At 36.2% G+C, this 12,868-nt stretch overlaps 1 protein-coding gene across 5 annotated transcripts in view; it reads right to left on the minus strand.

Moving 5' to 3' along the window:
• The window catches only part of LOC108737081 (irregular chiasm C-roughest protein), a 61,058-nt gene that overhangs the window by 2,060 nt on the left and 46,130 nt on the right, over window positions 1-12,868 (minus strand). For 2 of the 5 annotated variants that reach the window (XM_025981908.1, XM_025981909.1), the window contains 7 exons: window positions 5,011-5,444; window positions 3,698-3,977; window positions 3,386-3,637; window positions 3,034-3,327; window positions 2,841-2,972; window positions 2,525-2,784; window positions 7-2,466 (listed from right to left, as the gene is read on the minus strand). In XM_025981908.1, coding sequence (XP_025837693.1) covers window positions 1,930-2,466; window positions 2,525-2,784; window positions 2,841-2,972; window positions 3,034-3,327; window positions 3,386-3,637; window positions 3,698-3,977; window positions 5,011-5,444 — 2,189 coding nt within the window. In that variant the 3' untranslated portion in view covers window positions 7-1,929. Of the gene's footprint in view, window positions 1-6; window positions 2,467-2,524; window positions 2,785-2,840; window positions 2,973-3,033; window positions 3,328-3,385; window positions 3,638-3,697; window positions 3,978-5,010; window positions 5,445-12,868 lie in introns of those variants that run through there. The other 3 variants (XM_018469747.2, XR_001937819.1, XM_018469748.2) reach the window with 3 other exon arrangements.

Below are 12,868 nucleotides of genomic sequence, written 5' to 3' on the forward strand. Positions count from 1 at the left end.
GATTCGCTTTTTTATTTTTAATTGTTATCTACTATTTTAATCGAAGCTTGTATAAAAACTTATTGATTCACTTCCGAGGTGATAATAATAATAATAATATTATTTATAAGTACGATAGGTACGTAAGTACAACAATTTTGCGAAGAAACCAACATTTCCTTATTAAAATCGTTATCGATTTATACACGGTTTAATTGACACAATAATGATCATAAATCGATTAGATACTTCTTTCCTATGTTTGGTAAATATATGTATGTATATACTTATATGTGTATATAATGTATAGAGTTTAAAAACGTACACAAATCACAATAATTGCATCAACAATTTAATAAGAATAATAAAAAGGATGATTATGACGATGACGATGATGATGAGAATAGCGGTAATAAAAATATTTGTTCTCGTAGCTCATCAAGTTTAATAATTATTTGGAATTCCTTTTCCATCACTAACCTTCTAATCGTTTGTGTTGGGTGAAAGTTACGCGTGTGTTTATTAAGTAATCGTAGCCGAACATGGGCAGCCTATTTTTTTTTGTATCATCATCTTACTTATTTACTTCAACTGACAAAACGGTATCTTTAATATCTTCTTTGTATATGTATATAGTTAATTGATATGTACATTAAGTATTAACCATGATTTAGATGGACGCGTGCCATTAACGTCATCTGAATGGTAGTCGCAACAAAAGCTTTTTCATCTTCTGACAATAAGTTAAGATATTTACATCGTCCGGGCTATGTAGCCGTGGTCCAGCAGGATAAAGGTTGGATACATTATGTATCCTATTGGACAACGCTACACAGCCAGGACAATGTAAACCTAGTAACTCAAACAGTATCGGGCGTGAAAGCCTATATTGTTACCAAAGGTCTTTCACTTAATTTCTCTTTGCTTCTAATTGACTAACCATTTTGTGGCAATACGATTACTTCGTAATGGAATAATAAAAATTAAAATTGCACACAAAAATAATATTTAGACAATGAAAAGGGATTATTGACGTGTGTGGAGGGGGGGAGATAAAGTATCACAGGTTATAAACGAAGTGTGATTAATTTTAACTAAACAAACTGAGTAGGGGTATAAACTTAATCAAGTGATTGAAATTTATCTAACAAGTTGGGATACCTATCTAATAGAAGTAAATCTCATCCGTATGAGTATAAAAAGAGCAGTTCGATGGAGGATAAGCTACTACAGGAATGTGGACACGGTTTAAGTTACAATATGGGCGGCGCCTGGCCACCTACAGCCTGTTTGTAGTTGAAATAATAATTGAGCAGATCTCCCTTCTCCTCGATTTCTATACACCCATGAATGGTATAATATGTTTATAGGTCAGAATAACTTTGCACACAAAAGAAATAATTACGTTAAATATTCACAATATCACATATACATTATTTTGCCAGACTGCGATTATCTGTAGGCCGGTAAACGAGACGCCGTGTCTCTAAATTAGCTTCATCCGAAGTCAGTAGCCGTTCGTGGATAACTGTGTAATACACATTACGCGTAGAACGAAGGAGATGTGGTAAATAGGATACGAGACTCACCTGGGACCTAGAGGATATCAGACGGTAGCAGGAAGAACTTAATTTCGTTTGTTCATTATCCAAACAACGTTCTACTGACAAATGTTTCGTTCCTACAGACGGGCAAACTCTTCCATTATTATTTAATTTGAAAAAATTGTCCTAACAGGGGGATTATTATCCTTTACTATGGCCTCGTCACCTACCTCTGGGCGACTTCGGAGGAGGCCATTCTCTACGTTACTACTTCTTCTGCTTTCTAACTACTATTCCTGCATAAAAAATCGAAACGTTACTATAAAAATTCGTCGTTCGAAACTTCAATTTAAATAATTACAAACGTCAGTCTTTTCGTGTTCGTCGTTTCGACGAGGGCCGCTTCTCACACGTGCGTCGCTAACGCCCCCCTCTTCGTCGTCGTTATGTACTGGTGATTGGTGGGCGAGTTCGGCAGTCGTGTCAGCTGGGGGGTAGCCGCCGTGACCGCAACACCGTTCGCTGCTGCACTGCCCGCACAAATGTTCATCGCGGCATTACTACAGTTCACTAAGGTACGGGAGGTGGAGGATGTGTCCCTTGAATAGGGCGGGGGCGCCGGTGTGGCCACCGGATTCGCGGTATTTGGCGTGGGCAAGCCGACGCTAGAACTCCTCAAATAGGGGTTTCCGTAGGCCGCACTGTAACGGGGATCTATGGAGCCCCCCATTGTCGTGTGTCCGTTAGGAATGCTGCTACTGTTAAGGTCGTTTAGTGTTATGGTGGACGAGATTGTGTAATGAGGGGCTTGCATGGCGTTTAATTGGAGCGCTCTGGACTGTAAGCTCTCTGATGATTCCATGGGAGGAGGTTGAGGCATTGGAGGGTTGTAATCTCGAGCGTAATCGACATACGGTACGTAACCGTTATTGTTTTGCCCGTCCTACGGTACAAAATTTTATTAATAAATATTAAAAGTTTGTGGTAAACGAATGACTTACTTTTGAGGCAAAATTGGCATCCGTATAATCCGCCGAGTACCTGTAAATGTCCTGGTTCGAAATAGCCACCGGTCCTGCCAATGGAACCCCTATTCTTGTTATAACCGATTCGCTGCCCGTTTCTGATTCGATTCCCGGCACATAATCGTCACAATGGACGTTACTGACCGAAGATCCCGTCCTCAGATCTATTTTAAGATCGGAAATGTTGGAACTTCTATCCGACTCTTTGCACTGCTTCTCCATTGTGTTATTTTCTCCTACAAATTAATTTATTATTATTACTGCATTTTTTATTCTAATGGCTAAAACTCACCATCAGGCTGAGATTTCTTGTTTCCCTGTCTTTGGCAAAGGAAGACGATCATGACGACAATGACGAGAACTATGATGGCCCCGACGACGCCCACAATCACGATAAGTATTGGGAAGTTTTCTGAAACGGTAACTAGATATGTAACATTAATAGACATAAAGAAAACTAATCCGAAATTGTTATCAACACATACTTTGCGGTATCAAATTGATTTCGACCACGTCCGTTCCGTAAGCATTCGACACCGTGCAATTGTAGTTACCGAAGTGTCTGCCCTGCGACTCCCTGATGATCAGGGTGGACTTGATGCCCTCCGGGATGGGGTCCTCGAGGATGGAGAAGTCCTGATCGTGTACGTCCACTTCTTTCCCGTTAAACGTCCAAATGACGTGATCTGCCGCAGGGACAGAATAAGCGGTACACTCAACACGTACATTATCGCCTTCTATACCAAACTGGGTCCTACGACTTATGATATTCGGAGGACCTGAAAAAAAAATAAATTGGAATCGATTTGAAATTTAAACTGATTGATAAATACTCACCCTTGAGGTAGATGGCGGCACTTGCTTCGACATCGGGAAATCCTGGGATGTGCGCCTTGCAAAGATATCGTCCTGCAGTTTTTCTCTCTACTTTTACTGTTAAGTTGGGGTTGTTGCTGACCACCTCGTTCGTGTCTTCCTTTATCCACGTTATTTCCGGCAGAGGATTACCGTCCACATCACACGTAATAGTCTTTGTACTTCCTAAATCGGCCTGCACTGACTTTGGTTTATTTCGAAAGTATGGAGCATCTACACAGAAAGAAAATAAAAGATATTCGAAGAAAATGCCTTTCTGTTGTAACAACGTACAGCTAATGTCCAAAGTTTCGCTCTCTTCGCTTTTACCGACCGGATTGTGGACCTCGCATTTGACCATGGAATCGTGGTACTTTCGCGTGACGTTGTGTAAGAGTAGTTCGGTGGTGTAATCGCCTACGACGAGCTCGTCGTTTAAAAACCACCTGTACGTGAGATCCGGGGGATTTGCGTCCGCGTTACATTTCAACCTCACATCGCTACCTTCTAATATTCTGCCATTCGACGACGTTTCCGACACAATTGACACCGTCACTTTCGGAGCGTATTTCACCTGCAAATAAAATTCCCATCAATATTATTCATATCTTATACGAATTAAATTCAAATATAAATTATAAAATAGTTTAGTAAATTTAAATCGCTCTAGAGGGAGTAATGAGCAAGCGCAGTTTTCTTTATATTTTATTAGCATTCCGTATATGCAACCCAACATACACCCGGTATATCCGTGTTGCAGAGATCTGTCAATGGGGTCTGCTTTTTAAATTAAATTATAATATTTTGTATCTTATACATTGACAATTGGGCTTAATTTCTACTTATCAGCTTTTCAGGTCGCATTAATTTATGAAAAATTACAAAGAGAAATTACTAACTTTTGTAAAATAAGTGATATAAATATTAAAGAAAAAAAGTTACTTTCATCACATTTTTTTCCAATTATTTTAACGACCTGTATTTATTTCCGAGACCTTTATCTTACTGTTCTCCCACCTCAATTGAATGATACTGATGACACACTTATTTATTAACTAACCAGATGCGAACGAATACCATTGCAGAAGAAACGGTAAATGTGAAGGTTTCTTTATTTATTAAAATGTCATCGTATATTTAGTAATAATACCACGACACACATGCTTAACACATGTATCTCCGTGACATCTCGACATAATGCACAACACGTACGTACGATAATCTACGTGATGATAATTAGCTGTTTCCCCACAAGAACAAATGTGTCACAATCCCCGATTGAAATTAGCATTTTATTATAATTTTCTTGTATTTTTATTACTTGCCATAAATCAACCATAAGATGGGGGGTAAATAACATACCACAACAACTGACCATTCATCGTATTGTTCTTTCTTTGTAAAAATAGACGTTTGATTCGTATTTCTTTAGCGGTTCCTTTGTTTTTTAAAACAACTGATAACAATGAAATAATTCATTTAACCAACTCGTATTAGTTCACTTGTTATATTACCAAAAACAAGTGAATTGACTCGTATAGTTTCAGTTGTTTTAAACAATTAAAAACAAGGGAAGGTAATAAAACATTTAACGTGCATTTATTTACCTCTAGAGAAAGTTTTGCAGATCGATGCGTCCTCTCTGCCGTATTCTGTGCTTGGCACGTAAACGTGGTGTTGTGATGTTCTTTTTTCGGCGTAAGTTTGAGTATAGATTTCGCCGTGAATCTTCTGCCATCGGACAATTCTTCGACGATGTATTCGATGCCATCGGTCAGCACGTTACCATGTCCGTCAATCCAAGTTATTTCAGCTGCAGGCTTCCCACCGTAGCTTATGCATTCGAGTTCTATTTCCCGGTCCTCCGTCGTGATCAGGTGCTTCCCCTGGACTATTCGGGGAGGATCGGGCGGAACGTACACCGTCAACGTGGCAAATTTGCTCCGAATGCCCGGCTGACCCAGCGGACCCGGTGACACCTGACACTGATAACGTGCATCGTCGTCCAACATCACCGGGTAGATGTCCAAAGAAAAATCACCTGGTTCAATAAACAAAACATTAATTATATATATNTATATATATATATATTAATTAAAAATTTGAAAATGTATTTGATAAATTGATGAATTGCCTACAAGCTAGAAAATATTCAATAAAAAACAAAAATAAAGTTCGATCTAACGGTAGAGTCATAGGTAGGTACATTACATATAATATAAAAACCACGTAAAAGGTAATGAGACTAATAAATAATTCTTAATGATTCCGGCATGCCAGTAATTTTTTTAACATACCGCTCGTGTCTTTTAATAACTCGAACACATCGTTATGCAAAACAAGCTAAGATCGGGAATAGGTAATATTAGACGTATCTTTGTGTGCTGCATTCAGACAAGTTTTACAGGAATAATTTAATACAAAAAAAAACGTCCAAAACCCACACAAAGAACAAGAAAAACGCAATAGGTACGTACATGTAAAATTAGATAAATGTATTAATTTAAAATACGAACTTAACTAATGTAATGTTACGTTGATTTGTGTGTGTTTATATACGTATTAATTAATCATTTTCTTTTCGAAAAGAAAACCAATACTTTTTCACATATTTTATTCGGTTTAAAATATTTCACTGTTTTCTATTATAAAATCGACATCAATAATGGAAAGATAAACGAATTCTTAAAAAAAAAAAGTGATTGAGTGTTTCAATTTCACATTGTTTGAAGAAGACAGACGAAACGTCAAACAATCTTACGAAGAGACATCGAGGCAACGACCCCGAGGGTTTTTGGTTAATAATGATTTCGTTGTCCTTTTTACATCCTTATTGGTGTGTAGCCTCAAGGATTATGGAACGATTTGAAATCAAAACGTATACTTTAATTAATGACCTTTACTTTCTAAATAGTTGTAATAATTGATTAAGACCATAGACCAATTTCATTTATAATTACATCCTAATCCTTTCTACGGGAGATACATGAATATTTTTGAAACAAAAAAGAAAAAACTTTCGTTCATTGGACATAATGTCCATTGGGACTTGAGCAACATTTAATTTTGTAAACCTTTACTAACTTGTTTGTGAAGTGGTTTCGAACAAATGCGAAAACTTTCATCAGCAAATAACAAAATACGAGCAAGGTCGATACGTATAACGTTTCAATTTCCGCGAGAAGTTGCGACACATCACCAGACAACATTTCTTCGTTATTATTACCATGTACGAGTGTCACCTACCATCCGCTTCTTGCTTGCTACCTTGGCTCGTTATTATTGGCCGTATTCGTTATTTTCAGGCGGATAACGGTCTAAAACAGGCTTCTAGCCAACTCGTATAAAACTGGCAATTCTTTAATCAGATACAGGGTACACATATACCTGTATAACTGACTTAACTGCATCCAAGTGCAGGCGAAAATTGCATAGAAAGTATATAATTTACCTGCTGGATCGAGATCACGTTATATAATGCGTACCTACGCAAATACCGTGCGTAAGACATTTAAATAAATGATCCAAGATAACAATTCTATACTGCGAATTACAAAAACTAACAGGGCAAAATACCGGAGTGGCAAAATTGAGGACAGCTAAAAAAATTACAATACTTACAATCCAGGGTTTCGTCCCTATCATAAAATGAACTTAAAAAGGCGCTCATAAAATTGTCGGAAGATGGAAGATGTTTACTGAGCTTTGAGAAGTGATAATTATGTAAAAAACTACGAAGAATCTCATGGTACCAACGGTTTTCGAGTGCGGCGTCAAATAAACACTTTCCGGCATTATTTCTGCTAAAATGCACTTTAACATAAAAAGGCGCTCGTAAAATTGTCGGAAGATGGAAGATATTTACTGAGCTTTGAGAAGTGATAATTATCTAAAAAAGTACGTAGAATCTCATAGTACCAATGGTTTTCGAGTGCCGTATCAGACAGGTACTTTCCGCTGCATCATTTGCAAAATATACTTTCCTAATCCGCGATGCTCTAATTAAATTTGCATGTATATTGGAGAAGTCATGTACAGGTCTATAAAACAGCCGAGCTTATGTTTCAGGATAATAAGCCATCGCACTACCTAATTTATTAAACGCCCATCTTTTCTGCCTTAATAATGTTTCGCGTCCCCGTAGTATACGGATCGAGATGTTTTCAAAGTTGTCTACCGATAAATGTATAACATGCTCTCGAAAGAGGATGTTGCACGGTTCGAAAAAATTCGCGATATATTACCTGCGCTTAAGTTCTGTTATAGGTACCTGCAAATCGCAGATTGCTTTCGCAACGTTGCCAATACCTATATACACTAAATTTATCACAACAATCTGTTTTACTCGTATTGCATCCATTGAAGCAACCGTCAACAACAATTGAGAATTGCCGCTTTTGTTTTTAAAATAAATCGCAACAATGGAATCTACTCGTATTCAATTGTTACAGTTAATTGTTGCGCTTGTCAACTGACGGCAATACTAAAATTTACTCGTATTCCATTGTTACAGTTAATTGTTGCACTTGTTTTTAACAACTGACAGTCGCAACAATTGAATTTATTACTCGCATTCAGTTGTTACAGATGACGAATAGGAGAACAACTGCCGTTTTCTTTGTAACAATACCGCTCAAACTGTTATACCTGAAAATGAGTGTCATATTTAACAAACCGCAGTTAATTAATTACAATCATCAATATTCTTTTTGTGATGGCCCTAGAGGATTCCTATCGAAGATGCCATCTGTAACATTTTTTTTTTCTTTTCGAACAATAGTTGAAAATTCGAAGTTCTTTGCGCCGTTGCTGGTTGTTATGTACGGAAAATACCCAACAAATTATAATATTGCATTAATCAATCTTGTCATATCTAGATCTGGCAGTTGTTTTGATTATTATCAATAATGAATGAATTTGGTAACGATTGGCCAGCAACAACCGACAAACTTAGCTGTTGTCGACTTAGTTTTACTGTCGGACGAAAAGGACACATTACGCACCAAAAAAAATTATTCCTCTTATCACATAAACATGCAAAAAGATGGAAGATAAGGAACTGCGTAGTTTATTCATTGCGGTTTACGAAGAGCGATAATTTTATAGTTGTTCTTAGTAAATAATGGTGCGATCTCTTGGCCCAGAAATGGGAAATTACACTTTGGGGATTAAACATTTTACTTTAAGTGGCATTAATCACATTAATTACTCAACGACCCAAATAAGTTTTCATTCTATTTATGTTATTCATTTAAACCTCCCCAGTGTCCAAGAGATACCTTAAACGTCCAAACTTTTCAAGCCATTACCAAATTAGGGGATTTCCCGAAATTCCCAAAGATATTGGCAACGTCGCAGGCGAGTAAGTTTACCGCCACCGGAAACCTACTTAACACATTTAAAAAGTACACCGAGAGGCCATTCCCCCATTCGATGCGGTCCGCATTTAGCCCCCGGGGGCTCCGAGACACGGCAGCCACGACAGCAGCAAAGTTCGTTCGGTCACTTCGCAGCCTATTTGCAACGCGTACGTCCGAAGATACACGAAACATCACGGAATCGAACGAAGTCGATCTATACGCGTGCCAGGTGGTATAAAAGCAGAAGAATAGGCGCCGCAGAATGCACGACTTGTCAGTCGGGCCGAAAGGATTGGGATGGTCTTCGACAATGGGAAAGCATCATCGTCTCATTACAATTTTTATCACCGCAAAATCAAAAGAAAAAACCGTAGTTTACTGCTGTTGTTGGTGGTAGCAGCCGTTGTTTTAATTATCAAGTGAATGAAGTGTTTCCTTTTGGTTAATTACTAATTAATAATTTTAATTTGAACGAAAAGGATAACAGCGGTTGTAATAAAGGGAAATATATTTTAAAGGATTTTCAATTTTCCGCAATTTCCTCCATTTGCTAACGTTTAAATAAATACAGATGGCAGAAAGTGGATCGTGGAGCCTATTGAAGTAGCACTATACCATACCATATATTGTATAATTATACATATACAACACACACACACACAAATGTAAGAGCTGTAATTTAATTGTTAATACCGTCGTCCGGTATACACGGTAATGGTTTTAACGGGTGTGATATTGGATCATAAATAGCCAACTTTATAAAATATACACGAACACGCGAACGTGTGCGAATGTATAAATCGCGGACGTATTTAGTACGTTATTTTCTTTGTTAATTGGCAAAATTGGTGATATTTTGTTGCGTTGTTGTGTGCGGAATTGCCCTGTTCGACCCGCATTTATGGATACGGGAAAGTCCCGAAGAGTTACGGTTGTTTCGCGAATTATTTACGAGAACGGACAATACTGCGTATCTACACATGAATATAAAAAACGAGTTGATATTAGATTTTTTTTGATAAAGACTGTATAGTGTATTACCTAACATTAAAACTATGTATTTAATTACTAATAATAAACCCCTTGAATGAAACAGTTGAATTAGTAACTTTTTTTCATTCGGGTTAAAAACGAAATCAATTTTCCGAGTGACTTACTATCATTGGCTACATAGATATGCATTAATCGGTACGGTAAAAAATTGAAATAAAATTTGTCGTTTTCGACTTGATCTAAAACCTGGTTGCTCACTAATTTTTGCATGACTAAACCATTATCGAATCGTCCATTTTCTCGTTGAGAAAATTTCGCACAGACATGCACACACACCTTTTATAAAGTCGAAACACGCTAGATTTTAATACACGTCACTAAAATGCAATTACGTCACCATAAACGCGATCCTAGTCCCCGTAATTGTCATGCTAAACTTTTTACTCTGACTTTTCACAGTCGAACTCGGCTATAACGAACGATCTGTTTTTAACAAAATTCCTCGCTTCTTAGCGTTCGTTGTATCCGAATCTAATGGTCGAGTCAAACAGTTAATTTATACTTTTTACATATTTCGATACATTTACATTCAAATGTGCATATGTATACCGACACAGACGTATAGTGAGTGGTGTATCGTCTTTTGAAATTAAATTTTAAAGTTGAAAATGGACGAGTCAGCCCATAGGAGGTGAAGATACATAACAATGTCTCTTTATATCTCCCCATCGGCCTGCCTTACATCCCTTCAAAGTTTAAAATTTCCATTTCCATAGACAATAAAAATAAAAGCATTTAAAGTTACCGCCGCACCAAACCCCATGCATAACAATTTACTGCGTTCTCATGCCAAGAAGTCTATATAACGAATTCTTATTCAAAACAGTTCTTTTACGTGCCATTTCACTCACTATACGCCGATAGAGACGAAGCGAAATTCCGTTTTCAATTAAAAATAAAAAGTTTTTAATGTTTATTTCTGATGTTTAACATTCGTATTTTGCGAAATAATTAACGACCGAACACGATTCATAACGTTAAATAACTCTAATTGTAAACGCACGACCTCTAGCAAGTTCTTTTTACTGTTTAGTTTGGAAATTATCGACAATTTGAAACCCCCCACGCGACTAACAATTAGTATTAACCTTTAACGATGAACATGAACATGAAAAGTTTCAAAAAATATATAAGTACCTATTATGTAGGTTTAAGTCTTATTTTTTCATTCGATTATAAGTCTTAAAAATGTAAGAAAACCATTTCGTTCTGTTTAATTTTTATTTTGGATAAATTCCATAAAAGGATGTTTTCTCTAGAATTTGGGGCCAAGAACATTTTTATTTACCTATTATCATACAGATTATACGTAAACAAAAAAAAATAAGTCGCTTAATGATAGTTTTTAATGGTCGCTCGAAAAACATTAAATTAATGTAAAATACTTTGAGATTTAAAAATTCTTGAGCAACCTCTTGCGAATCTGAAAGAATTCATCAATTTTAATGTAAGACACGAAACAATGAAGCGCTGAAGAATAAAAATTTAAAATTCTTGGACAATCAATAACCGAAGAGACTGTTCTAACTCAATACGTCAAAAAGCAAACAATTTTTCCAACAGAAAAGAAATGAATCGAGAAAATTAGGCCATCCCAATATAAGTACTCGTTATTAGCCCATATTTCGATTTTAAAATAGGAATTCTCGTTATTACCCTACTTATAAGAAGCGTATTTAAAAGTTTTTATCAAGAAAAAAAAGCAAAGCTCACAAAGTTGGCAACGAAATAGAATTAATTGCAAGCCAAACTTCTTTTTTTTTTGTTGTTGGACGTAAAACGAATTTAGCAGTTGAACAGATCGATTTTCACGAGCGCGTTTCAAAGAAAAGTAGAATAAAAGAGGAAATTGTGTTTCCCCGAACTTGGTATAAAGTTTACGTTAAATCTGTGTATATGTTTGAAGTACATTTAAACTTTTAGCAAGAGGATGTAATGATACAATAAAACTTGCCATGCTCATACGTACATTTAGGTAGGTATGCTTGATGTAAAACAAACACCGTTGGTAAGGCCATAATGTCTTTAATGTAACTGACGTCATACCAAGTCACTATTGACTAAACCACTTTTAAAATATACAAATTACGCATAAAACATTAACAGATTTAACCTAATTCAACTGGTTCACCATATTTTCTTAGAAATTAACTTCGCAACGAAGAAAGGCAAACATTAGGAAGAGAGAGAATAGGGTACCTTCAGATTGTCACTCTTACTCTTTTAACCATGAAGGTGCTATTACTTTTATTGAAGGCAGGGCAGATTTAGGGGTAGATCAAGGGGCAAAAGATTAGCATGGTTACAATAGTGATGAATAAAAAAAAAAAAAAAGAAAAAGAATAAAGCCAATAGAAAAAGGGCATAGGAAGGTAGAAAACCTTTTGAGACATGAATATAAGTAGAGACTATCCAGGACTAGTGTAAAAAAAGCTTCAATTTCAATCCGAATTTTGGCACTATTATTTTTCTGCAAAACAGTTTCTGGTTTGTATCAAATATTATGTGCATGTATTAGATACTGTTGACAATACATACACATCTAAATGACTATACATATATACTTATGTGTTACAAAAAGTTTAATTATTCAATTTTTCTACAAACCACACATTTCGTTTGGCTTACTCGAAACTTAATATTTGTTTTATTCCCTATCGGATTTCGATCGTTCGAGTCGAAACACATATTGGTGTTGTTGTCCAGAGTCGGTCTAGCATAACATTAATTTAAAAATCGAACATTTTTTTAACGAAATGTCATCACATCAGTCTCTGTCTGTCTCATACAAAAACCGTCTAATACTAATTTACTTTTCTTTGTAGATAGATTACGCAGCGCTATCAAAAAACTGATTGCGGAATGCATAGTTCGAGTAAAACGTAACAGGAAATTGATTGAAAGTTACTTTTCTGTAAGAAAAATTTCAAAAAATTTTAGAAAAAGGACCCTGCACTATTAAATAATGGATAAATATTAACATTGTCTACATAATCCCAAGTCATTGAATTTCTTCGGGACTTTCCATTGATAGTTGTTACAGTTGTTCTCC

This window comes from Agrilus planipennis, unplaced genomic scaffold, assembly GCF_000699045.2.
Source record: "Agrilus planipennis isolate EAB-ADULT unplaced genomic scaffold, Apla_2.0 scaffold104, whole genome shotgun sequence".
NCBI lineage: Eukaryota > Metazoa > Arthropoda > Insecta > Coleoptera > Buprestidae > Agrilus > Agrilus planipennis.